Source organism: Athene noctua, chromosome 4, assembly GCF_965140245.1.
Source record: "Athene noctua chromosome 4, bAthNoc1.hap1.1, whole genome shotgun sequence".
NCBI lineage: Eukaryota > Metazoa > Chordata > Aves > Strigiformes > Strigidae > Athene > Athene noctua.
In genome coordinates, this window is record NC_134040.1 from 37,750,046 (window position 1) to 37,772,458 (window position 22,413).

A 22,413-nucleotide genomic window follows, 5' to 3' on the forward strand; every position below is an offset into this window, starting at 1 on the left:
GCAGCCATTCTAAGCTGCAGAACCAGCCTCAAAGGCACTGTGGAATTCCTTCTCTGATGAGCTTGGCTCCTCCTAAGGGTCGGGACTGCATCCATACTCAGAAGCTAGTTGGAGCAATGAAGCCATCTGGGGTACGGAAAGATGGGGGAGAACTGAATCCCAGCTATAACAAGACTGTCCAATCTGTTAACCTCTTGGATTTTTAGGGAAAATAACATGAGTTTTCTTTACAGGCTGGTTGTTCTTGGTAAGCTGAATACCTTAGTCACCTTTTTTTTTCCTTTTTTTTTTTTTTCTCCATTTTTTCTTTTCATTTCTTTCGATTTTTTTTTTTGTATTATTTTTCTGGTTTTTCTTCATTTTATTCTTTTTTCTTTTTTTCGTTTTCCTTATTTTTTCTTTTTAATTTTTTTCTTTCTTTTTCTTTCTTCTGCTTTCTCTTTTTCTAACATTTTTTGTCTTCTTATTTACCCTTTTCCAATGTTATACCGTTCTTGCCCATTTTCCTGTTTTCCCCTTATTTTTTACTCTTTTCCCCTGTTTGTTTTCCCATTTGTTTTCCCCTGTTTGATTTCCCCCGTTTGATTTACCATTTTCCGCTTAATTTTTCTTTTTTTTCTTCTTTCTTCTTCTTTCCCGTTTCCCCCTCTTTTTTCCCCATTTTCCTGTTTGCCCCTCTTTTTTCCCCATTTTCCACTTTGTTTTCCCCCGTTTGATTTTCCCTGTTTTCCCCTTATTTGTTTTTTTCTTTTTTCTTTTTTTTCTTATTTCTTCTTTTCTGTTTTTCCCATTTTCCCCATTTTCCCGTTTTCCCCTGTATTCCCCTGTTTTCCACTTTTTTCTCTGTTTTCCCCTGTCTTCCCCTGTTTGTTTTCCCCTGTTTTTCCCTGTTTGTTTCCACCCGTTTTCCCCTTTTTTTTTATTTTCCATTTTTTCTTTTTTTTTTTTTTTTTCCTTCTTTATTTCTTTGAGTTGCAATCACTCCAGAAAAACAGTAGCAGTCTATTAGATTAACAAGTCAGCAGGGAACTGAGGAGACATTGTTTATGGAGGCTGTTTAGTCTTTCTAAAAACCTCTGCGCTGTCTGAACTTGCACATAGATCAATGTGTATCTTACATTCTAAAGTAAACTCTTTCTCTTCTCCCCACAGAATCTTCTCCCTTCGGCAGTAGTGAATGTTAGTGGCAAAATATTTACCTTTGGATGTTGCTGGCTTGGAGTACGCAGTAAAGGTGGAACTTGAATGGTCTGCCGATCATTCTAATGTTTGAAAGTGACTTCCAACAATAGGAAGAAATGGAATCTCTTTGCAGGTGTGTGGCAGGTGCCTGAGCAGGTCCTCGAGGGTGAGAGCCCTCACTTGTCAGGTGAGTGATAAAGCGTTTTGGGTTGCTGTTAAACCCCAGGGAGCGGGGCTTTGTTCTGCACTTTGGGTTGCCAATAAACCCGATAGAGCGCTTTGTTATGTGTTTTGGGTTGCTGTCGAACCCTAGAAAGGTGTTCTGTTCTCCTCTCACAGACATTTGAAGCTGTAATTTATGGAGAGATAGTGAATTGTGTCCATAATAATTTTTGAAACTGTTGGTGGTTGGTTGTTTATTTGAGAGCCTCCGTAACAAGGTGCTGACAGAGATGCTGTTTCTGTTGTTCCTAGACATGTAGAAAGATCCGATTCTTTCCAGTCATTCTTTGAAAAACTAAAACATCAGGAGGAAATAAAAAATCTAAGAGTGACTGAGGTCTCTCCTTGATAATTGTGCAACTAATTCCCTTTTTAAAGGCAGGATTAGGACCATATTAGTGCCATACTGCTTGCAGCTTACTAACAGTTTTGGGGTGTTCAGAAACAATTGTTTCTATACGAAGGAGTTTATCACCATTTAGGAAAACATGAAAGTAGGAAAGAATGCAAAAGTAAGAAATAGTTCTAAATGCACATGTTAGCCACTTGGCTAACTGTCCCCTGCTAGTGTGCTTTTGACAAACGGTGCAGCATTCTAACTCACGGTTCCTCCTGTTTTCCTCTTCAGATTGGTTTTGTGTTTGCCCGACCGTCTCTGCAGTCTTCCCAGCCACAGCCTCAAGATGCAAACCTTCAGCACGTTTGACTTCTCCAGAAAGCCCCCGGCAGGGCTGGCGTTTTTCCAGCATCGGTGGGACAGCTGCGTTACTCGGGTCTCCCATCAGCTTCTCGGGCAGAAAGGCAGCGTGCGGGCGTGCAGGAGGGGCCTGTTTGTGAGGGTCAGTGGGCGAGCTGTGCCTGTGGGCTCTTGCTTGGGCCGGGCCCTTGTCTGGGAGCTGGTCCAGGACAGGCTGGGTAGAGAGCAAGCCCTCTTCTGCCACACTGACAGCAGGCTGAGGGAACAACCTGGAAAAGGCCGCTTTGAAGGAGCACTTTAAAATAGCACCACAAGCAGCGCATTCAGAGGGGGTCTGTCGGGGCTGGCCAATGCCAGCTTCTGCCTCCTCTCCTGCTTGGAAACCCCTGTATTGTGGCCCCGTGCCCCTGGAGACCACCGCGCCCAGCCCCCGGAACCAGGGACTTTGTGACATCAGCCCCGTTGCCAAGGGCACTGTGGGCAACGCCAGCCCTGTGGTCACTGTGTCGTTGGCTGCTGCACTGGTGGCAACAAGCCCTCGGTTCTGGCAGCTGGCACATGCCTCTGGCAGCAATGCTTATGGTTCCGCTCCTCATCCTGCTGGCCCTGTGCCGGCCTGTGCACGGCGCCTGGGACAGCTGTGGGTAAGTGGCCGAGGCCCTGGGAGGGAGCTTGGGCACCCTGATGGGGTTCCCTGGGGGGTGCCCGCTTGTCCCCGTGGCCACAGCACGGCTTCCCCAGCCCCACGCGGGGCCTCGGCTCCTTGCAGCACCCGGGCCGCTGGCACAACTCGCCTGCGGGGCTACAGCAGAAACGGGGGCTCCCTGGCCTGGCTGTCCATGCAGCGCCCCGTGGGGAGGGCAGAGGGCTGCCCTTCAGCCGGGACTGCGGTGAGCCATCGAGCAGGACGGTGATGAGCTTCTGGTTACAGGGGGACCTGCGGGCTCCGGCCCATGGCTGCTCAGCCGGGCACGTCGCGCGTCGTCGGAGGCACAGACGCCCAGGCAGGAGCCTGGCCCTGGATCGTCAGCATCCAGGATCCTTGGAGAGCAGGCACGGGGCACATTTGCGGGGGCTCCCTCATCAGCCCGCAGTGGGTCCTCACAGCAGCCCACTGCTTCGTCAAGGCCAAGTAAGGAGGGTCAGGAACGGGGATATCCCCCCAGAGTTCGCGGGTGCCCCGCGACCAGTAGCAGCACGGGCTCCTCCCATCCCCGTTCCTTGCGGTACGCCCAGTGCCTGGGCACTGCAGAGCCCGGCTGAGAGGCTGCTCAGGAGAGGGCCGGGCTCCCGCCACGGCTTCCTACAGCCTCCAGCTCGACACGCCTTGAGCCCGAGGCACGCTAGGGCAGTCTGAGCCTCTGCAGCGCTGCTTTCCTCTGCCCCGTGTGAAGCAGAGGGCAGGGGACTGCTGGGCTGCTGCGGCACATGGCTCCCTCTGAGCCCTCTCCCCATCTGCCTTCCAGGCACGTCAACGCGTGGCGCGTAGTGATCGGGGCCACCCACTTGACTCAGCTGGGCCCGGAGACCCAAGTGCGCAATATTAAGCGCCTGGTGGTGCACGAAGACTACAGCAGCGTCTGGGAGAGGAACGACATTGCGCTGCTGGAGTTGGACCAGCCTGTGCAGTGCGGCTACCAGGTACAGCTGGCCTGCGTGCCCGACGCCTCGCTGCGGGTGTCAGAGCTGACCAACTGCTACGTCAGCGGCTGGGGGTCCACGATGGCGAGAGGTGAGTTCCCAAGAGTGCTCGTGTCCTGAGTGCGAGCTCGGCACACGGGGGAGGTGGGCTGGGCTTCCTGGCAGCAGGGGCGAGAGCCAGAGCGCGACTGCGGGGACGTGTGCCCGTAGAGAGATGGGCCTGGCCCAGGGCCCGAGGCCAGGCAGAAGGGCAGCGCCGGGGCAGCGCCTGTCACGCTGCAAAGCCAAGCCCCAGGGAAGGGAGTGGTTCACCCAGGCAGGGCGGGAGACCGGGCACCGAGCTGCTGGGTGTTAATTCCTTTCTGTGCTCACAGCTGGAGGCCCGACGGATGTCCTGCAGGAGGCCAAGGTCCCCCTCATCAACGTCCACCTCTGCAACAGCAGCCGGTGGTACGCAGGGGCCGTCCACCCCCACAACCTCTGCGCTGGCTACCCGTGGGGCGGCATCGACACCTGCCAGGTAGGAGATGAGAGAGCGCCCTACCCCACAGGCTCACTACCCTCTCCCTGGCAAGGTTCTGCAGGCACCAGCACTGAGCAGAGCCTCTCTGTGCAGCGCACACAGCCCTAGCAGGTGCCGTGGGAGAGAAGGAGCCAGGCCTGGTGCTGCCAGCGGCCACCCGACACCACCTGACCCCTCCCTCCCTCCCTCCTCTGCTGCAGGGTGACAGCGGTGGGCCTCTCGTCTGCCAGGATAACAACGCTGAGTACTTCTGGCTTGTCGGGGTGACCAGCTGGGGGAGAGGCTGCGCAAGAGCAAAGCGGCCCGGAGTCTACACCTCCACGCAGCACTTTTATGACTGGATCCTGGTCCAGATGGGGCTGCGCCCAGCAGCAACGGCTACTCCAAGGCCACGGCCCGTCGTCACATCAACCCCCTTACAGAGGCCGCGGCCAACACCAGCGCAAGCGGGCAGCTTTACGGCCTGCCCATTTCCACGCCAGAAGCTGGTGGAGTTCTTTAAGCTGCTGCAAGAGCTGCTGCAGGTCCTGTGGAGGAAAAAGGCTCCAGCAGCAGCATGAGCAGGACCCAGCCGAAGCCGCAGCAGCGCACCACTGGGGCACTGCCTGCTGATCCAAAGGCAGCCTCAGTGTCAAAGGCCTGCTTGGTTCTGCCCACGCACACAAGCGCTCCAGTTGAGCATTCCCGTTCCTGAAATAAAGTTGCCAAGTTTCACAGTTCCCCATGCTGCAGTCCACTTCAGTCTCCTGTGCAAGGCAAGGATTCCATGCCTGGCACCTGCAAAATGAGGCTGCAGGCAGCCAGGTGGGGCACAAAGGGAGAGAGTCACCCCAAAGGGCTGCACCCGAGCCTGGTCGGAGAGGAGGGTGCTCAGAGCCACCACGGCACGGAGAAGACTGGCACATCGGGGTTAGAAAGAGGACAGGAAAAATCCACGTGACACGCAGACAGCTTTGGGGCATGTGCACACACACACACACACACGCTCCCCGGAGACACACGTGGGTACAAAGAGAAGGTGCGATGCCCACCCGCAGCGTGCGCCCACCCGTACTGCAGGACACACGTCTGGAACACGGAGCGCAACGCGCAGCGTTCACACACACCCCCCCGAGTGTGCACACACAGACACACAGACACACACAACACACGCACAGGCAGCGCGTGCACACGCTGCAGCACACACGCACGCGGAACGCACCCGCCCGCACGCCCCCCGCGTGCACCCACCCCTGCGCCCGCCTGCAAGCTCACAGCGTGCACCCAGCGACGCGTGCGCCCGTGGAACGCGCCTCCCACGGGGGCACACGCCAAGTCCTTTCCAGGAGATGCTGCAGCCTGCAGCTGAGCCTTTGGACCACCAAAATGAGGCTTTGGAAGCCAAAGCTAACGCTTAGGAAAGGGAAAGTGGAGCTTTGGACCCTAAATGGCTGCGCTCTGCCCGAGAAGTGAGGGTTTAGACACTAAAAATGAAAGTCTGAATGTGGGGGGCAGCACTGGTGAGGAAGGCATGAGTGCCGCGGTCGGTGACCGTGGTGTGGAGGGGCTGGTGGGGGCCGATGGGGCGCGGGGCCAAGTGGGGCACGTCCAGCCACAGGTCGTACACCTGCCCCCTCTCTGCGTTCAAAGAGGGGGCGTTCAGGGGGCTGAAATCGGGGTGTCTGTCCTCGTGATAAGAAACTAATCGCTTGTCATTACAGTAAACGTGTGTTTGTGTGGTCAAAGTGTACAAATACACCAAAGTCCTTTGGGGCAGGGTGCTGGCGGGGTGGAATTCCCACCCAGCACCCCTCTTTGTGCACACAGGGAATCAATCCATCCCTCTGCTCGGGGGGGGTTAGCGTCCAGCACGCCGGGTAAACGACCCCACTTGTGGGACAATACTGGGACCCCCCCATCGCCCCTGCTCACAGGAGGAGCCCCCAGCCCCGCCAGCCCCTCCTGCTCCGCTCACCAGCTCAGGGGCCCCGTCCTCCCCTTCTCACCACGGTCAGGCTGCTGCGAGGCCACCTGGGCTGCGGGGAGGGGATGTGGGGGAGGATGGCGGGCCGCCCCAGGACAAGCAGCACCCGCCAGCGCTCCTCAGCCACCCCACCGTCATCCCGGCCGAGTCGCCGCCACGTCCTCGTCACCGTCGGTCGGACGCCGCCAGCGATGGAGGCGAGAAGCCCGGTGGGCCATGACTGCCGTCTACTCCCACTATCCCCCTGCTCCAGCCGTGGGTCCCCCACGGGGTCACAGCCTCTTTTGGGCATCCCCCTGCTCCAGCGTGGGTCCTCCCAGGCTGCAGGAGGGCATCTGCCCCACCGTTACCCTCCCTGGGTGCAGGGCACAGCTGCCTCACCACGGGCTGCCCCACGGGCTGCAGGGGAATCTCTGCTCCGGCGCCCGAAGCCCCTCCCGCCCCTCCTTCTGCCACGACCTTGGGGTCTGCATAGGGATTTCTCTCACATCCCTGCTGCAGGTTTTCCAGCAGTTTCTTGGGGGTTTTCCCCCCCGCTTCATAAATAGCTGCTCACAGAGGCACTGCCACCAGCGCTGATGGGCTCAGCCTTGGCCAGCAGCGGGGCCGACTTGGAGCCGGGGAAGCTTCTAGCAGCTTCTCACTGGAGCCACCCCTGTAGCCCCTCGCCTGCTGCCAGACCCCCCCACACCAACCCAACCCGACGCCCAAACTGCATTTCCCCTATCGCCCCGCTATTAAGGAATGCTAGTGCTAAAAAGAGAGCTTGCTTTGAACAGATCACATTTAATGGAGAAAAACAAAGAAGCCAATGTGCTGAAGTTAGAAAAATCTTCTCTGAGCATAAGTTGGCAGGGAGGTGGAACTTGGGAGAATCCAGAAGGACTCCTATCTACTTGCTAGCTAATTCTTTTCTTTAAACAATCTTTTCCAAGTTCACATGCTGGACAACATTTCTTTTTTTACTTTCTTTTTGTCGGAAGTTATAGCCATTACTAAATTATCCCTAGTAATCATCTTGTATTCCTTCTGCCAATCCTTCCTCTGTCTCAAAGAGAAGAATAAATCAACTTATGGCCCTTCCCTCCATTTCCCTTCTCTCCTACAGAACAGCATTAGTTGCAGAATGTGTTAGAATTCAGCATCCCATTCCTAGGCCATTTTTCCTGACCATCCAATATATATATAAAGGCCACCAATGCTTACAATATTCAATCATCTGACTCTTTCACAAATTACCTTCTGCTTAAGTTCACGGTTGCTTGGCAGGTACTCGCAAGCTGTTACAGTTGAATTTCCTCAGTTCCCATTAATCCTAGACCTTGACAGCTACATACATTCTGATAGTTCGATGTATGCGTTATAGATCAGTTTACAAATCACTCTGTGTTTGTTACCTAGGTTCCAGACGTTCCTACTAGATAATTTTGAACAATCCTTTCGGCCGTGGTAAGGGGCTGTACAGGGGATTTTAGAGTAGCTTTCGGTTGCCAGATTGAAAGTGCAATAAATGCAAACAAATTATTTTTATTAAAATATCTCTTCCTTCTATAGGCATATTAAAATCAAACATAATTTAGTTTCAGTTGATAGCAAAATCAGTAACAATTTGACAGTGTTACATATTCATGATCGTTCCAAAAACACTTGTACATATTCATGATCTCTCCACGAAAAGGCGGGGTTTATTCTAATGCGTTCTAAGAAGTCATTTTCATGTGCTCCGCCCCGGTCTCCTCCTAGTTACGCCTGCGCAGTGGCCCCTGGTGGTCGTGGGTCTTCAGGATGAAGACTGAAGATGCCTCCTCTTCCTCTTGTGACTTTCTACCCCATTAGTGTTTCCATAACGTTGATAACTCAGTATTCATTGAGTCCCCTCCCTTATCCTGGGACTCAGTAGTTGCAGCTCCTTCCTTATCTGAAGAGCCCCTCCTGCTGAGAGCCCCTCCTGCTGAGAGCCCCCCCTTTCATTGCATTATCCAGCCTGTCCAGCCTCTCTCTGAGCTGTCCGGCATCCATGCGGTTAAGGTTCCTCACTTCAGCTGGGTAAAAGAACAGACACTGATTTGGAAACCTGGAAACTGAAGGATGTTTTCCAGTAAGGGGGTGTGGCTTTGTTTCTTATTTTTTCTTTTGTGAAGTCTTCAGCATTTTCTCCCGCAGCCATTCTAAGCTGCAGAACCAGCCTCAAAGGCACTGTGGAATTCCTTCTCTGATGAGCTTGGCTCCTCCTAAGGGTCGGGACTGCATCCATACTCAGAAGCTAGTTGGAGCAATGAAGCCATCTGGGGTACGGAAAGATGGGGGAGAACTGAATCCCAGCTATAACAAGACTGTCCAATCTGTTAACCTCTTGGATTTTTAGGGAAAATAACATGAGTTTTCTTTACAGGCTGGTTGTTCTTGGTAAGCTGAATACCTTAGTCACCTTTTTTTTTCCTTTTTTTTTTTTTTCTCCATTTTTTCTTTTCATTTCTTTTGATTTTTTTTTTGTATTATGTTTCTGGTTTTTCTTCATTTTATTCTTTTTTCTTTTTTTCGTTTTCCTTATTTTTTCTTTTTAATTTTTTTCTTTCTTTTTCTTTCTTCTTTCTCTTTTTCTAACATTTTTTGTCTTCTTATTTACCCTTTTCCAATGTTATACCGTTCTTGCCCATTTTCCTGTTTTCCCCTTATTTTTTACTCTTTTCCCCTGTTTGTTTTCCCGTTTGTTTTCCCCTGTTTGATTTCCCCCGTTTGATTTACCATTTTCCGCTTAATTTTTCTTTTTTTTCTTCTTTCTTCTTCTTTCCCGTTTCCCCCTCTTTTTTCCCCATTTTCCTGTTTGCCCCTCTTTTTTCCCCATTTTCCACTTTGTTTTCCCCCGTTTGATTTTCCCTGTTTTCCCCTTATTTGTTTTTTTCTTTTTTCTTTTTTTTCTTATTTCTTCTTTTCTGTTTTTCCCATTTTCCCCATTTTCCCGTTTTCCCCTGTATTCCCCTGTTTTCCACTTTTTTCTCTGTTTTCCCCTGTCTTCCCCTGTTTGTTTTCCCCTGTTTTTCCCTGTTTGTTTCCACCCGTTTTCCCCCTTTTTTTTTTTTTTTATTTTCCATTTTTTCTTTTTTTTTTTTTTTCCTTCTTTATTTCTTTGAGTTGCAATCACTCCAGAAAAACAGTAGCAGTCTATTAGATTAACAAGTCAGCAGGGAACTGAGGAGACATTGTTTATGGAGGCTGTTTAGTCTTTCTAAAAACCTCTGCGCTGTCTGAACTTGCACATAGATCAATGTGTATCTTACATTCTAAAGTAAACTCTTTCTCTTCTCCCCACAGAATCTTCTCCCTTCGGCAGTAGTGAATGTTAGTGGCAAAATATTTACCTTTGGATGTTGCTGGCTTGGAGTACGCAGTAAAGGTGGAACTTGAATGGTCTGCCGATCGTTCTAATGTTTGAAAGTGACTTCCAACAATAGGAAGAAATGGAATCTCTTTGCAGGTGTGTGGCAGGTGCCTGAGCAGGTCCTCGAGGGTGAGAGCCCTCACTTGTCAGGTGAGTGATAAAGCGTTTTGGGTTGCTGTTAAACCCCAGGGAGCGGGGCTTTGTTCTGCACTTTGGGTTGCCAATAAACCCGATAGAGCGCTTTGTTATGTGTTTTGGGTTGCTGTCGAACCCTAGAAAGGTGTTCTGTTCTCCTCTCACAGACATTCGAAGCTGTAATTTATGGAGAGATAGTGAATTGTGTCCATAATAATTTTTGAAACTGTTGGTGGTTGGTTGTTTATTTGAGAGCCTCCGTAACAAGGTGCTGACAGAGATGCTGTTTCTGTTGTTCCTAGACATGTAGAAAGATCCGATTCTTTCCAGTCATTCTTTGAAAAACTAAAACATCAGGAGGAAATAAAAAATCTAAGAGTGACTGAGGTCTCTCCTTGATAATTGTGCAACTAATTCCCTTTTTAAAGGCAGGATTAGGACCATATTAGTGCCATACTGCTTGCAGCTTACTAACAGTTTTGGGGTGTTCAGAAACAATTGTTTCTATACGAAGGAGTTTATCACCATTTAGGAAAACATGAAAGTAGGAAAGAATGCAAAAGTAAGAAATAGTTCTAAATGCACATGTTAGCCACTTGGCTAACTGTCCCCTGCTAGTGTGCTTTTGACAAACGGTGCAGCATTCTAACTCACGGTTCCTCCTGTTTTCCTCTTCAGATTGGTTTTGTGTTTGCCCGACCGTCTCTGCAGTCTTCCCAGCCACAGCCTCAAGATGCAAACCTTCAGCACGTTTGACTTCTCCAGAAAGCCCCCGGCAGGGCTGGCGTTTTTCCAGCATCGGTGGGACAGCTGCGTTACTCGGGTCTCCCATCAGCTTCTCGGGCAGAAAGGCAGCGTGCGGGCGTGCAGGAGGGGCCTGTTTGTGAGGGTCAGTGGGCGAGCTGTGCCTGTGGGCTCTTGCTTGGGCCGGGCCCTTGTCTGGGAGCTGGTCCAGGACAGGCTGGGTAGAGAGCAAGCCCTCTTCTGCCACACTGACAGCAGGCTGAGGGAACAACCTGGAAAAGGCCGCTTTGAAGGAGCACTTTAAAATAGCACCACAAGCAGCGCATTCAGAGGGGGTCTGTCGGGGCTGGCCAATGCCAGCTTCTGCCTCCTCTCCTGCTTGGAAACCCCTGTATTGTGGCCCCGTGCCCCTGGAGACCACCGCGCCCAGCCCCCGGAACCAGGGACTTTGTGACATCAGCCCCGTTGCCAAGGGCACTGTGGGCAACGCCAGCCCTGTGGTCACTGTGTCGTTGGCTGCTGCACTGGTGGCAACAAGCCCTCGGTTCTGGCAGCTGGCACATGCCTCTGGCAGCAATGCTTATGGTTCCGCTCCTCATCCTGCTGGCCCTGTGCCGGCCTGTGCACGGCGCCTGGGACAGCTGTGGGTAAGTGGCCGAGGCCCTGGGAGGGAGCTTGGGCACCCTGATGGGGTTCCCTGGGGGGTGCCCGCTTGTCCCCGTGGCCACAGCACGGCTTCCCCAGCCCCACGCGGGGCCTCGGCTCCTTGCAGCACCCGGGCCGCTGGCACAACTCGCCTGCGGGGCTACAGCAGAAACGGGGGCTCCCTGGCCTGGCTGTCCATGCAGCGCCCCGTGGGGAGGGCAGAGGGCTGCCCTTCAGCCGGGACTGCGGTGAGCCATCGAGCAGGACGGTGATGAGCTTCTGGTTACAGGGGGACCTGCGGGCTCCGGCCCATGGCTGCTCAGCCGGGCACGTCGCGCGTCGTCGGAGGCACAGACGCCCAGGCAGGAGCCTGGCCCTGGATCGTCAGCATCCAGGATCCTTGGAGAGCAGGCACGGGGCACATTTGCGGGGGCTCCCTCATCAGCCCGCAGTGGGTCCTCACAGCAGCCCACTGCTTCGTCAAGGCCAAGTAAGGAGGGTCAGGAACGGGGATATCCCCCCAGAGTTCGCGGGTGCCCCGCGACCAGCAGCAGCACGGGCTCCTCCCATCCCCGTTCCTTGCGGTACGCCCAGTGCCTGGGCACTGCAGAGCCCGGCTGAGAGGCTGCTCAGGAGAGGGCCGGGCTCCCGCCACGGCTTCCTACAGCCTCCAGCTCGACACGCCTTGAGCCCGAGGCACGCTAGGGCAGTCTGAGCCTCTGCAGCGCTGCTTTCCTCTGCCCCGTGTGAAGCAGAGGGCAGGGGACTGCTGGGCTGCTGCGGCACATGGCTCCCTCTGAGCCCTCTCCCCATCTGCCTTCCAGGCACGTCAACGCGTGGCGCGTAGTGATCGGGGCCACCCACTTGACTCAGCTGGGCCCGGAGACCCAAGTGCGCAATATTAAGCGCCTGGTGGTGCACGAAGACTACAGCAGCGTCTGGGAGAGGAACGACATTGCGCTGCTGGAGTTGGACCAGCCTGTGCAGTGCGGCTACCAGGTACAGCTGGCCTGCGTGCCCGACGCCTCGCTGCGGGTGTCAGAGCTGACCAACTGCTACGTCAGCGGCTGGGGGTCCACGATGGCGAGAGGTGAGTTCCCAAGAGTGCTCGTGTCCTGAGTGCGAGCTCGGCACACGGGGGAGGTGGGCTGGGCTTCCTGGCAGCAGGGGCGAGAGCCAGAGCGCGACTGCGGGGACGTGTGCCCGTAGAGAGATGGGCCTGGCCCAGGGCCAGGCAGAAGGGCAGCGCCGGGGCAGCGCCTGTCACGCTGCAAAGCCAAGCCCCAGGGAAGGGAGTGGTTCACCCAGGCAGGGCGGGAGACCGGGCACCGAGCTGCTGGGTGTTAATTCCTTTCTGTGCTCACAGCTGGAGGCCCGACGGATGTCCTGCAGGAGGCCAAGGTCCCCCTCATCAACGTCCACCTCTGCAACAGCAGCCGGTGGTACGCAGGGGCCGTCCACCCCCACAACCTCTGCGCTGGCTACCCGTGGGGCGGCATCGACACCTGCCAGGTAGGAGATGAGAGAGCGCCCTACCCCACAGGCTCACTACCCTCTCCCTGGCAAGGTTCTGCAGGCGCCAGCACTGAGCAGAGCCTCTCTGTGCAGCGCACACAGCCCTAGCAGGTGCCGTGGGAGAGAAGGAGCCAGGCCTGGTGCTGCCAGCGGCCACCCGACACCACCTGACCCCTCCCTCCCTCCCTCCTCTGCTGCAGGGTGACAGCGGTGGGCCTCTCGTCTGCCAGGATAACAACGCTGAGTACTTCTGGCTTGTCGGGGTGACCAGCTGGGGGAGAGGCTGCGCAAGAGCAAAGCGGCCCGGAGTCTACACCTCCACGCAGCACTTTTATGACTGGATCCTGGTCCAGATGGGGCTGCGCCCAGCAGCAACGGCTACTCCAAGGCCACGGCCCGTCGTCACATCAACCCCCTTACAGAGGCCGCGGCCAACACCAGCGCAAGCGGGCAGCTTTACGGCCTGCCCATTTCCACGCCAGAAGCTGGTGGAGTTCTTTAAGCTGCTGCAAGAGCTGCTGCAGGTCCTGTGGAGGAAAAAGGCTCCAGCAGCAGCATGAGCAGGACCCAGCCGAAGCCGCAGCAGCGCACCACTGGGGCACTGCCTGCTGATCCAAAGGCAGCCTCAGTGTCAAAGGCCTGCTTGGTTCTGCCCACGCACACAAGCGCTCCAGTTGAGCATTCCCGTTCCTGAAATAAAGTTGCCAAGTTTCACAGTTCCCCATGCTGCAGTCCACTTCAGTCTCCTGTGCAAGGCAAGGATTCCATGCCTGGCACCTGCAAAATGAGGCTGCAGGCAGCCAGGTGGGGCACAAAGGGAGAGAGTCACCCCAAAGGGCTGCACCCGAGCCTGGTCGGAGAGGAGGGTGCTCAGAGCCACCACGGCACGGAGAAGACTGGCACATCGGGGTTAGAAAGAGGACAGGAAAAATCCACGTGACACGCAGACAGCTTTGGGGCATGTGCACACACACACACACACACGCTCCCCGGAGACACACGTGGGTACAAAGAGAAGGTGCGATGCCCACCCGCAGCGTGCGCCCACCCGTACTGCAGGACACACGTCTGGAACACGGAGCGCAACGCGCAGCGTTCACACACACCCCCCCGAGTGTGCACACACAGACACACAGACACACACAACACACGCACAGGCAGCGCGTGCACACGCTGCAGCACACACGCACGCGGAACGCACCCGCCCGCACGCCCCCCGCGTGCACCCACCCCTGCGCCCGCCTGCAAGCTCACAGCGTGCACCCAGCGACGCGTGCGCCCGTGGAACGCGCCTCCCACGGGGGCACACGCCAAGTCCTTTCCAGGAGATGCTGCAGCCTGCAGCTGAGCCTTTGGACCACCAAAATGAGGCTTTGGAAGCCAAAGCTAACGCTTAGGAAAGGGAAAGTGGAGCTTTGGACCCTAAATGGCTGCGCTCTGCCCGAGAAGTGAGGGTTTAGACACTAAAAATGAAAGTCTGAATGTGGGGGGCAGCACTGGTGAGGAAGGCATGAGTGCCGCGGTCGGTGACCGTGGTGTGGAGGGGCTGGTGGGGGCCGATGGGGCGCGGGGCCAAGTGGGGCACGTCCAGCCACAGGTCGTACACCTGCCCCCTCTCTGCGTTCAAAGAGGGGGCGTTCAGGGGGCTGAAATCGGGGTGTCTGTCCTCGTGATAAGAAACTAATCGCTTGTCATTACAGTAAACGTGTGTTTGTGTGGTCAAAGTGTACAAATACACCAAAGTCCTTTGGGGCAGGGTGCTGGCGGGGTGGAATTCCCACCCAGCACCCCTCTTTGTGCACACAGGGAATCAATCCATCCCTCTGCTCGGGGGGGGTTAGCGTCCAGCACGCCGGGTAAACGACCCCACTTGTGGGACAATACTGGGACCCCCCCATCGCCCCTGCTCACAGGAGGAGCCCCCAGCCCCGCCAGCCCCTCCTGCTCCGCTCACCAGCTCAGGGGCCCCATCCTCCCCTTCTCACCACGGTCAGGCTGCTGCGAGGCCACCTGGGCTGCGGGGAGGGGATGTGGGGGAGGATGGCGGGCCGCCCCAGGACAAGCAGCACCCGCCAGCGCTCCTCAGCCACCCCACCGTCATCCCGGCCGAGTCGCCGCCACGTCCTCGTCACCGTCGGTCGGACGCCGCCAGAGATGGAGGCGAGAAGCCCGGTGGGCCATGACTGCCGTCTACTCCCACTCTCCCCCTGCTCCAGCCGTGGGTCCCCCACGGGGTCACAGCCTCTTTTGGGCATCCCCCTGCTCCAGCGTGGGTCCTCCCAGGCTGCAGGAGGGCATCTGCCCCACCGTTACCCTCCCTGGGTGCAGGGCACAGCTGCCTCACCACGGGCTGCCCCACGGGCTGCAGGGGAATCTCTGCTCCGGCGCCCGAAGCCCCTCCCGCCCCTCCTTCTGCCACGACCTTGGGGTCTGCATAGGGATTTCTCTCACATCCCTGCTGCAGGTTTTCCAGCAGTTTCTTGGGGGTTTTCCCCCCCGCTTCATAAATAGCTGCTCACAGAGGCACTGCCACCAGCGCTGATGGGCTCAGCCTTGGCCAGCAGCGGGGCCGACTTGGAGCCGGGGAAGCTTCTAGCAGCTTCTCACTGGAGCCACCCCTGTAGCCCCTCGCCTGCTGCCAGACCCCCCCACACCAACCCAACCCGACGCCCAAACTGCATTTCCCCTATCGCCCCGCTATTAAGGAATGCTAGTGCTAAAAAGAGAGCTTGCTTTGAACAGATCACATTTAATGGAGAAAAACAAAGAAGCCAATGTGCTGAAGTTAGAAAAATCTTCTCTGAGCATAAGTTGGCAGGGAGGTGGAACTTGGGAGAATCCAGAAGGACTCCTATCTACTTGCTAGCTAATTCTTTTCTTTAAACAATCTTTTCCAAGTTCACATGCTGGACAACATTTCTTTTTTTACTTTCTTTTTGTCGGAAGTTATAGCCATTACTAAATTATCCCTAGTAATCATCTTGTATTCCTTCTGCCAATCCTTCCTCTGTCTCAAAGAGAAGAATAAATCAACTTATGGCCCTTCCCTCCATTTCCCTTCTCTCCTACAGAACAGCATTAGTTGCAGAATGTGTTAGAATTCAGCATCCCATTCCTAGGCCATTTTTCCTGACCATCCAATATATATATAAAGGCCACCAATGCTTACAATATTCAATCATCTGACTCTTTCACAAATTACCTTCTGCTTAAGTTCACGGTTGCTTGGCAGGTACTCGCAAGCTGTTACAGTTGAATTTCCTCAGTTCCCATTAATCCTAGACCTTGACAGCTACATACATTCTGATAGTTCGATGTATGCGTTATAGATCAGTTTACAAATCACTCTGTGTTTGTTACCTAGGTTCCAGACGTTCCTACTAGATAATTTTGAACAATCCTTTCGGCCGTGGTAAGGGGCTGTACAGGGGATTTTAGAGTAGCTTTCGGTTGCCAGATTGAAAGTGCAATAAATGCAAACAAATTATTTTTATTAAAATATCTCTTCCTTCTATAGGCATATTAAAATCAAACATAATTTAGTTTCAGTTGATAGCAAAATCAGTAACAATTTGACAGTGTTACATATTCATGATCGTTCCAAAAACACTTGTACATATTCATGATCTCTCCACGAAAAGGCGGGGTTTATTCTAATGCGTTCTAAGAAGTCATTTTCATGTGCTCCGCCCCGGTCTCCTCCTAGTTACGCCTGCGCAGTGGCCCCTGGTGGTCGTGGGTCTTCAGGATGAAGACTGAAGATGCCTCCTCTTCCTCTTGTGACTTTCTACCCCATTAGTGTTTCCATAACGTTGATAACTCAGTATTCATTGAGTCCCCTCCCTTATCCTGGGACTCAGTAGTTGCAGCTCCTTCCTTATCTGAAGAGCCCCTCCTGCTGAGAGCCCCTCCTGCTGAGAGCCCCCCCTTTCATTGCATTATCCAGCCTGTCCAGCCTCTCTCTGAGCTGTCCGGCATCCATGCGGTTAAGGTTCCTCACTTCAGCTGGGTAAAAGAACAGACACTGATTTGGAAACCTGGAAACTGAAGGATGTTTTCCAGTAAGGGGGTGTGGCTTTGTTTCTTATTTTTTCTTTTGTGAAGTCTTCAGCATTTTCTCCCGCAGCCATTCTAAGCTGCAGAACCAGCCTCAAAGGCACTGTGGAATTCCTTCTCTGATGAGCTTGGCTCCTCCTAAGGGTCGGGACTGCATCCATACTCAGAAGCTAGTTGGAGCAATGAAGCCATCTGGGGTACGGAAAGATGGGGGAGAACTGAATCCCAGCTATAACAAGACTGTCCAATCTGTTAACCTCTTGGATTTTTAGGGAAAATAACATGAGTTTTCTTTACAGGCTGGTTGTTCTTGGTAAGCTGAATACCTTAGTCACCTTTTTTTTTCCTTTTTTTTTTTTTTCTCCATTTTTTCTTTTCATTTCTTTCGATTTTTTTTTTGTATTATTTTTCTGGTTTTTCTTCATTTTATTCTTTTTTCTTTTTTTCGTTTTCCTTATTTTTTCTTTTTAATTTTTTTCTTTCTTTTTCTTTCTTCTTTCTCTTTTTCTAACATTTTTTGTCTTCTTATTTACCCTTTTCCAATGTTATACCGTTCTTGCCCATTTTCCTGTTTTCCCCTTATTTTTTACTCTTTTCCCCTGTTTGTTTTCCCGTTTGTTTTCCCCTGTTTGATTTCCCCCGTTTGATTTACCATTTTCCGCTTAATTTTTCTTTTTTTTCTTCTTTCTTCTTCTTTCCCGTTTCCCCCTCTTTTTTCCCCATTTTCCTGTTTGCCCCTCTTTTTTCCCCATTTTCCACTTTGTTTTCCCCCGTTTGATTTTCCCTGTTTTCCCCTTATTTGTTTTTTTCTTTTTTCTTTTTTTTCTTATTTCTTCTTTTCTGTTTTTCCCATTTTCCCCATTTTCCCGTTTTCCCCTGTATTCCCCTGTTTTCCACTTTTTTCTCTGTTTTCCCCTGTCTTCCCCTGTTTGTTTTCCCCTGTTTTTCCCTGTTTGTTTCCACCCGTTTTCCCCCTTTTTTTTTTTTTTTATTTTCCATTTTTTCTTTTTTTTTTTTTTTCCTTCTTTATTTCTTTGAGTTGCAATCACTCCAGAAAAACAGTAGCAGTCTATTAGATTAACAAGTCAGCAGGGAACTGAGGAGACATTGTTTATGGAGGCTGTTTAGTCTTTCTAAAAACCTCTGCGCTGTCTGAACTTGCACATAGATCAATGTGTATCTTACATTCTAAAGTAAACTCTTTCTCTTCTCCCCACAGAATCTTCTCCCTTCGGCAGTAGTGAATGTTAGTGGCAAAATATTTACCTTTGGATGTTGCTGGCTTGGAGTACGCAGTAAAGGTGGAACTTGAATGGTCTGCCGATCGTTCTAATGTTTGAAAGTGACTTCCAACAATAGGAAGAAATGGAATCTCTTTGCAGGTGTGTGGCAGGTGCCTGAGCAGGTCCTCGAGGGTGAGAGCCCTCACTTGTCAGGTGAGTGATAAAGCGTTTTGGGTTGCTGTTAAACCCCAGGGAGCGGGGCTTTGTTCTGCACTTTGGGTTGCCAATAAACCCGATAGAGCGCTTTGTTATGTGTTTTGGGTTGCTGTCGAACCCTAGAAAGGTGTTCTGTTCTCCTCTCACAGACATTCGAAGCTGTAATTTATGGAGAGATAGTGAATTGTGTCCATAATAATTTTTGAAACTGTTGGTGGTTGGTTGTTTATTTGAGAGCCTCCGTAACAAGGTGCTGACAGAGATGCTGTTTCTGTTGTTCCTAGACATGTAGAAAGATCCGATTCTTTCCAGTCATTCTTTGAAAAACTAAAACATCAGGAGGAAATAAAAAATCTAAGAGTGACTGAGGTCTCTCCTTGATAATTGTGCAACTAATTCCCTTTTTAAAGGCAGGATTAGGACCATATTAGTGCCATACTGCTTGCAGCTTACTAACAGTTTTGGGGTGTTCAGAAACAATTGTTTCTATACGAAGGAGTTTATCACCATTTAGGAAAACATGAAAGTAGGAAAGAATGCAAAAGTAAGAAATAGTTCTAAATGCACATGTTAGCCACTTGGCTAACTGTCCCCTGCTAGTGTGCTTTTGACAAACGGTGCAGCATTCTAACTCACGGTTCCTCCTGTTTTCCTCTTCAGATTGGTTTTGTGTTTGCCCGACCGTCTCTGCAGTCTTCCCAGCCACAGCCTCAAGATGCAAACCTTCAGCACGTTTGACTTCTCCAGAAAGCCCCCGGCAGGGCTGGCGTTTTTCCAGCATCGGTGGGACAGCTGCATTACTCGGGTCTCCCATCAGCTTCTCGGGCAGAAAGGCAGCGTGCGGGCGTGCAGGAGGGGCCTGTTTGTGAGGGTCAGTGGGCGAGCTGTGCCTGTGGGCTCTTGCTTGGGCCGGGCCCTTGTCTGGGAGCTGGTCCAGGACAGGCTGGGTAGAGAGCAAGCCCTCTTCTGCCACACTGACAGCAGGCTGAGGGAACAACCTGGAAAAGGCCGCTTTGAAGGAGCACTTTAAAATAGCACCACAAGCAGCGCATTCAGAGGGGGTCTGTCGGGGCTGGCCAATGCCAGCTTCTGCCTCCTCTCCTGCTTGGAAACCCCTGTATTGTGGCCCCGTGCCCCTGGAGACCACCGCGCCCAGCCCCCGGAACCAGGGACTTTGTGACATCAGCCCCGTTGCCAAGGGCACTGTGGGCAACGCCAGCCCTGTGGTCACTGTGTCGTTGGCTGCTGCACTGGTGGCAACAAGCCCTCGGTTCTGGCAGCTGGCACATGCCTCTGGCAGCAATGCTTATGGTTCCGCTCCTCATCCTGCTGGCCCTGTGCCGGCCTGTGCACGGCGCCTGGGACAGCTGTGGGTAAGTGGCCGAGGCCCTGGGAGGGAGCTTGGGCACCCTGATGGGGTTCCCTGGGGGGTGCCCGCTTGTCCCCGTGGCCACAGCACGGCTTCCCCAGCCCCACGCGGGGCCTCGGCTCCTTGCAGCACCCGGGCCGCTGGCACAACTCGCCTGCGGGGCTACAGCAGAAACGGGGGCTCCCTGGCCTGGCTGTCCATGCAGCGCCCCGTGGGGAGGGCAGAGGGCTGCCCTTCAGCCGGGACTGCGGTGAGCCATCGAGCAGGACGGTGATGAGCTTCTGGTTACAGGGGGACCTGCGGGCTCCGGCCCATGGCTGCTCAGCCGGGCACGTCGCGCGTCGTCGGAGGCACAGACGCCCAGGCAGGAGCCTGGCCCTGGATCGTCAGCATCCAGGATCCTTGGAGAGCAGGCACGGGGCACATTTGCGGGGGCTCCCTCATCAGCCCGCAGTGGGTCCTCACAGCAGCCCACTGCTTCGTCAAGGCCAAGTAAGGAGGGTCAGGAACGGGGATATCCCCCCAGAGTTCGCGGGTGCCCCGCGACCAGCAGCAGCATGGGCTCCTCCCATCCCCGTTCCTTGCGGTACGCCCAGTGCCTGGGCACTGCAGAGCCCGGCTGAGAGGCTGCTCAGGAGAGGGCCGGGCTCCCGCCACGGCTTCCTACAGCCTCCAGCTCGACACGCCTTGAGCCCGAGGCACGCTAGGGCAGTCTGAGCCTCTGCAGCGCTGCTTTCCTCTGCCCCGTGTGAAGCAGAGGGCAGGGGACTGCTGGGCTGCTGCGGCACATGGCTCCCTCTGAGCCCTCTCCCCATCTGCCTTCCAGGCACGTCAACGCGTGGCGCGTAGTGATCGGGGCCACCCACTTGACTCAGCTGGGCCCGGAGACCCAAGTGCGCAATATTAAGCGCCTGGTGGTGCACGAAGACTACAGCAGCGTCTGGGAGAGGAACGACATTGCGCTGCTGGAGTTGGACCAGCCTGTGCAGTGCGGCTACCAGGTACAGCTGGCCTGCGTGCCCGACGCCTCGCTGCGGGTGTCAGAGCTGACCAACTGCTACGTCAGCGGCTGGGGGTCCACGATGGCGAGAGGTGAGTTCCCAAGAGTGCTCGTGTCCTGAGTGCGAGCTCGGCACACGGGGGAGGTGGGCTGGGCTTCCTGGCAGCAGGGGCGAGAGCCAGAGCGCGACTGCGGGGACGTGTGCCCGTAGAGAGATGGGCCTGGCCCAGGGCCCAAGGCCAGGCAGAAGGGCAGCGCCGGGGCAGCGCCTGTCACGCTGCAAAGCCAAGCCCCAGGGAAGGGAGTGGTTCACCCAGGCAGGGCGGGAGACCGGGCACCGAGCTGCTGGGTGTTAATTCCTTTCTGTGCTCACAGCTGGAGGCCCGACGGATGTCCTGCAGGAGGCCAAGGTCCCCCTCATCAACGTCCACCTCTGCAACAGCAGCCGGTGGTACGCAGGGGCCGTCCACCCCCACAACCTCTGCGCTGGCTACCCGTGGGGCGGCATCGACACCTGCCAGGTAGGAGATGAGAGAGCGCCCTACCCCACAGGCTCACTACCCTCTCCCTGGCAAGGTTCTGCAGGCGCCAGCACTGAGCAGAGCCTCTCTGCGCAGCGCACACAGCCCTGGCAGGTGCCGTGGGAGAGAAGGAGCCAGGCCTGGTGCTGCCAGCGGCCACCCGACACCACCTGACCCCTCCCTCCCTCCCTCCTCTGCTGCAGGGTGACAGCGGTGGGCCTCTCGTCTGCCAGGATAACAACGCTGAGTACTTCTGGCTTGTCGGGGTGACCAGCTGGGGGAGAGGCTGCGCAAGAGCAAAGCGGCCCGGAGTCTACACCTCCACGCAGCACTTTTATGACTGGATCCTGGTCCAGATGGGGCTGCGCCCAGCAGCAACGGCTACTCCAAGGCCACGGCCCGTCGTCACATCAACCCCCTTACAGAGGCCGCGGCCAACACCAGCGCAAGCGGGCAGCTTTACGGCCTGCCCATTTCCACGCCAGAAGCTGGTGGAGTTCTTTAAGCTGCTGCAAGAGCTGCTGCAGGTCCTGTGGAGGAAAAAGGCTCCAGCAGCAGCATGAGCAGGACCCAGCTGAAGCCGCAGCAGCGCACCACTGGGGCACTGCCTGCTGATCCAAAGGCAGCCTCAGTGTCAAAGGCCTGCTTGGTTCTGCCCACGCACACAAGCGCTCCAGTTGAGCATTCCCGTTCCTGAAATAAAGTTGCCAAGTTTCACAGTTCCCCATGCTGCAGTCCACTTCAGTCTCCTGTGCAAGGCAAGGATTCCATGCCTGGCACCTGCAAAATGAGGCTGCAGGCAGCCAGGTGGGGCACAAAGGGAGAGAGTCACCCCAAAGGGCTGCACCCGAGCCTGGTCGGAGAGGAGGGTGCTCAGAGCCACCACGGCACGGAGAAGACTGGCACATCGGGGTTAGAAAGAGGACAGGAAAAATCCACATGACACACAGACAGCTTTGGGGCATGTGCACACACACACACACACGCTCCCTGGAGATACACGTGGGTACAAAGAGAAGGTGCGATGCCCACCCACAGCGTGCGCCCACCCGTACTGCAGGACACACGTCTGGAACACGGAGCGCAACGCGCAGCGTTCACACACACCCCCCCGAGTGTGCACACACAGACACACAGACACACACAACACACGCACAGGCAGCGCGTGCACACGCTGCAGCACACACGCACGCGGAACGCACCCGCCCGCACGCCCCCCGCGTGCACCCACCCCTGCGCCCGCCTGCAAGCTCACAGCGTGCACCCAGCGACGCGTGCGCCCGTGGAACGCGCCTCCCACGGGGGCACACGCCAAGTCCTTTCCAGGAGATGCTGCAGCCTGCAGCTGAGCCTTTGGACCACCAAAATGAGGCTTTGGAAGC

The 22,413-nt window shown here is 54.6% G+C and overlaps 3 protein-coding genes across 3 annotated transcripts; all 3 read left to right on the plus strand.

Moving 5' to 3' along the window:
• Positions 1-3,047: 3,047 nt before the first annotated feature.
• Positions 3,048-5,372, plus strand: LOC141959666 (acrosin-like). Its single transcript, XM_074903884.1, has 4 exons — positions 3,048-3,233; positions 3,568-3,833; positions 4,117-4,262; positions 4,466-5,372. The coding sequence occupies exons 1-4, from the start codon at positions 3,055-3,057 to the stop codon at positions 4,823-4,825; spliced, it is 951 nt and encodes a 316-aa protein (XP_074759985.1). The 5' UTR covers positions 3,048-3,054; the 3' UTR covers positions 4,826-5,372.
• Positions 5,373-11,435: 6,063 nt separating this feature from the next.
• On the plus strand, positions 11,436-13,753 carry LOC141959667 (acrosin-like). Its single transcript, XM_074903885.1, has 4 exons — positions 11,436-11,621; positions 11,956-12,221; positions 12,498-12,643; positions 12,847-13,753. Exons 1-4 carry the CDS (start codon positions 11,443-11,445, stop codon positions 13,204-13,206), a joined length of 951 nt encoding a protein of 316 aa, XP_074759986.1. The 5' UTR covers positions 11,436-11,442; the 3' UTR covers positions 13,207-13,753.
• A 5,103-nt stretch (positions 13,754-18,856) lies between these two features.
• Positions 18,857-21,594, plus strand: LOC141959935 (acrosin-like). Its single transcript, XM_074904339.1, has 5 exons — positions 18,857-18,924; positions 19,802-20,002; positions 20,337-20,602; positions 20,886-21,031; positions 21,235-21,594. The coding sequence occupies exons 1-5, from the start codon at positions 18,857-18,859 to the stop codon at positions 21,592-21,594; spliced, it is 1,041 nt and encodes a 346-aa protein (XP_074760440.1).
• Positions 21,595-22,413: the final 819 nt, after the last annotated feature.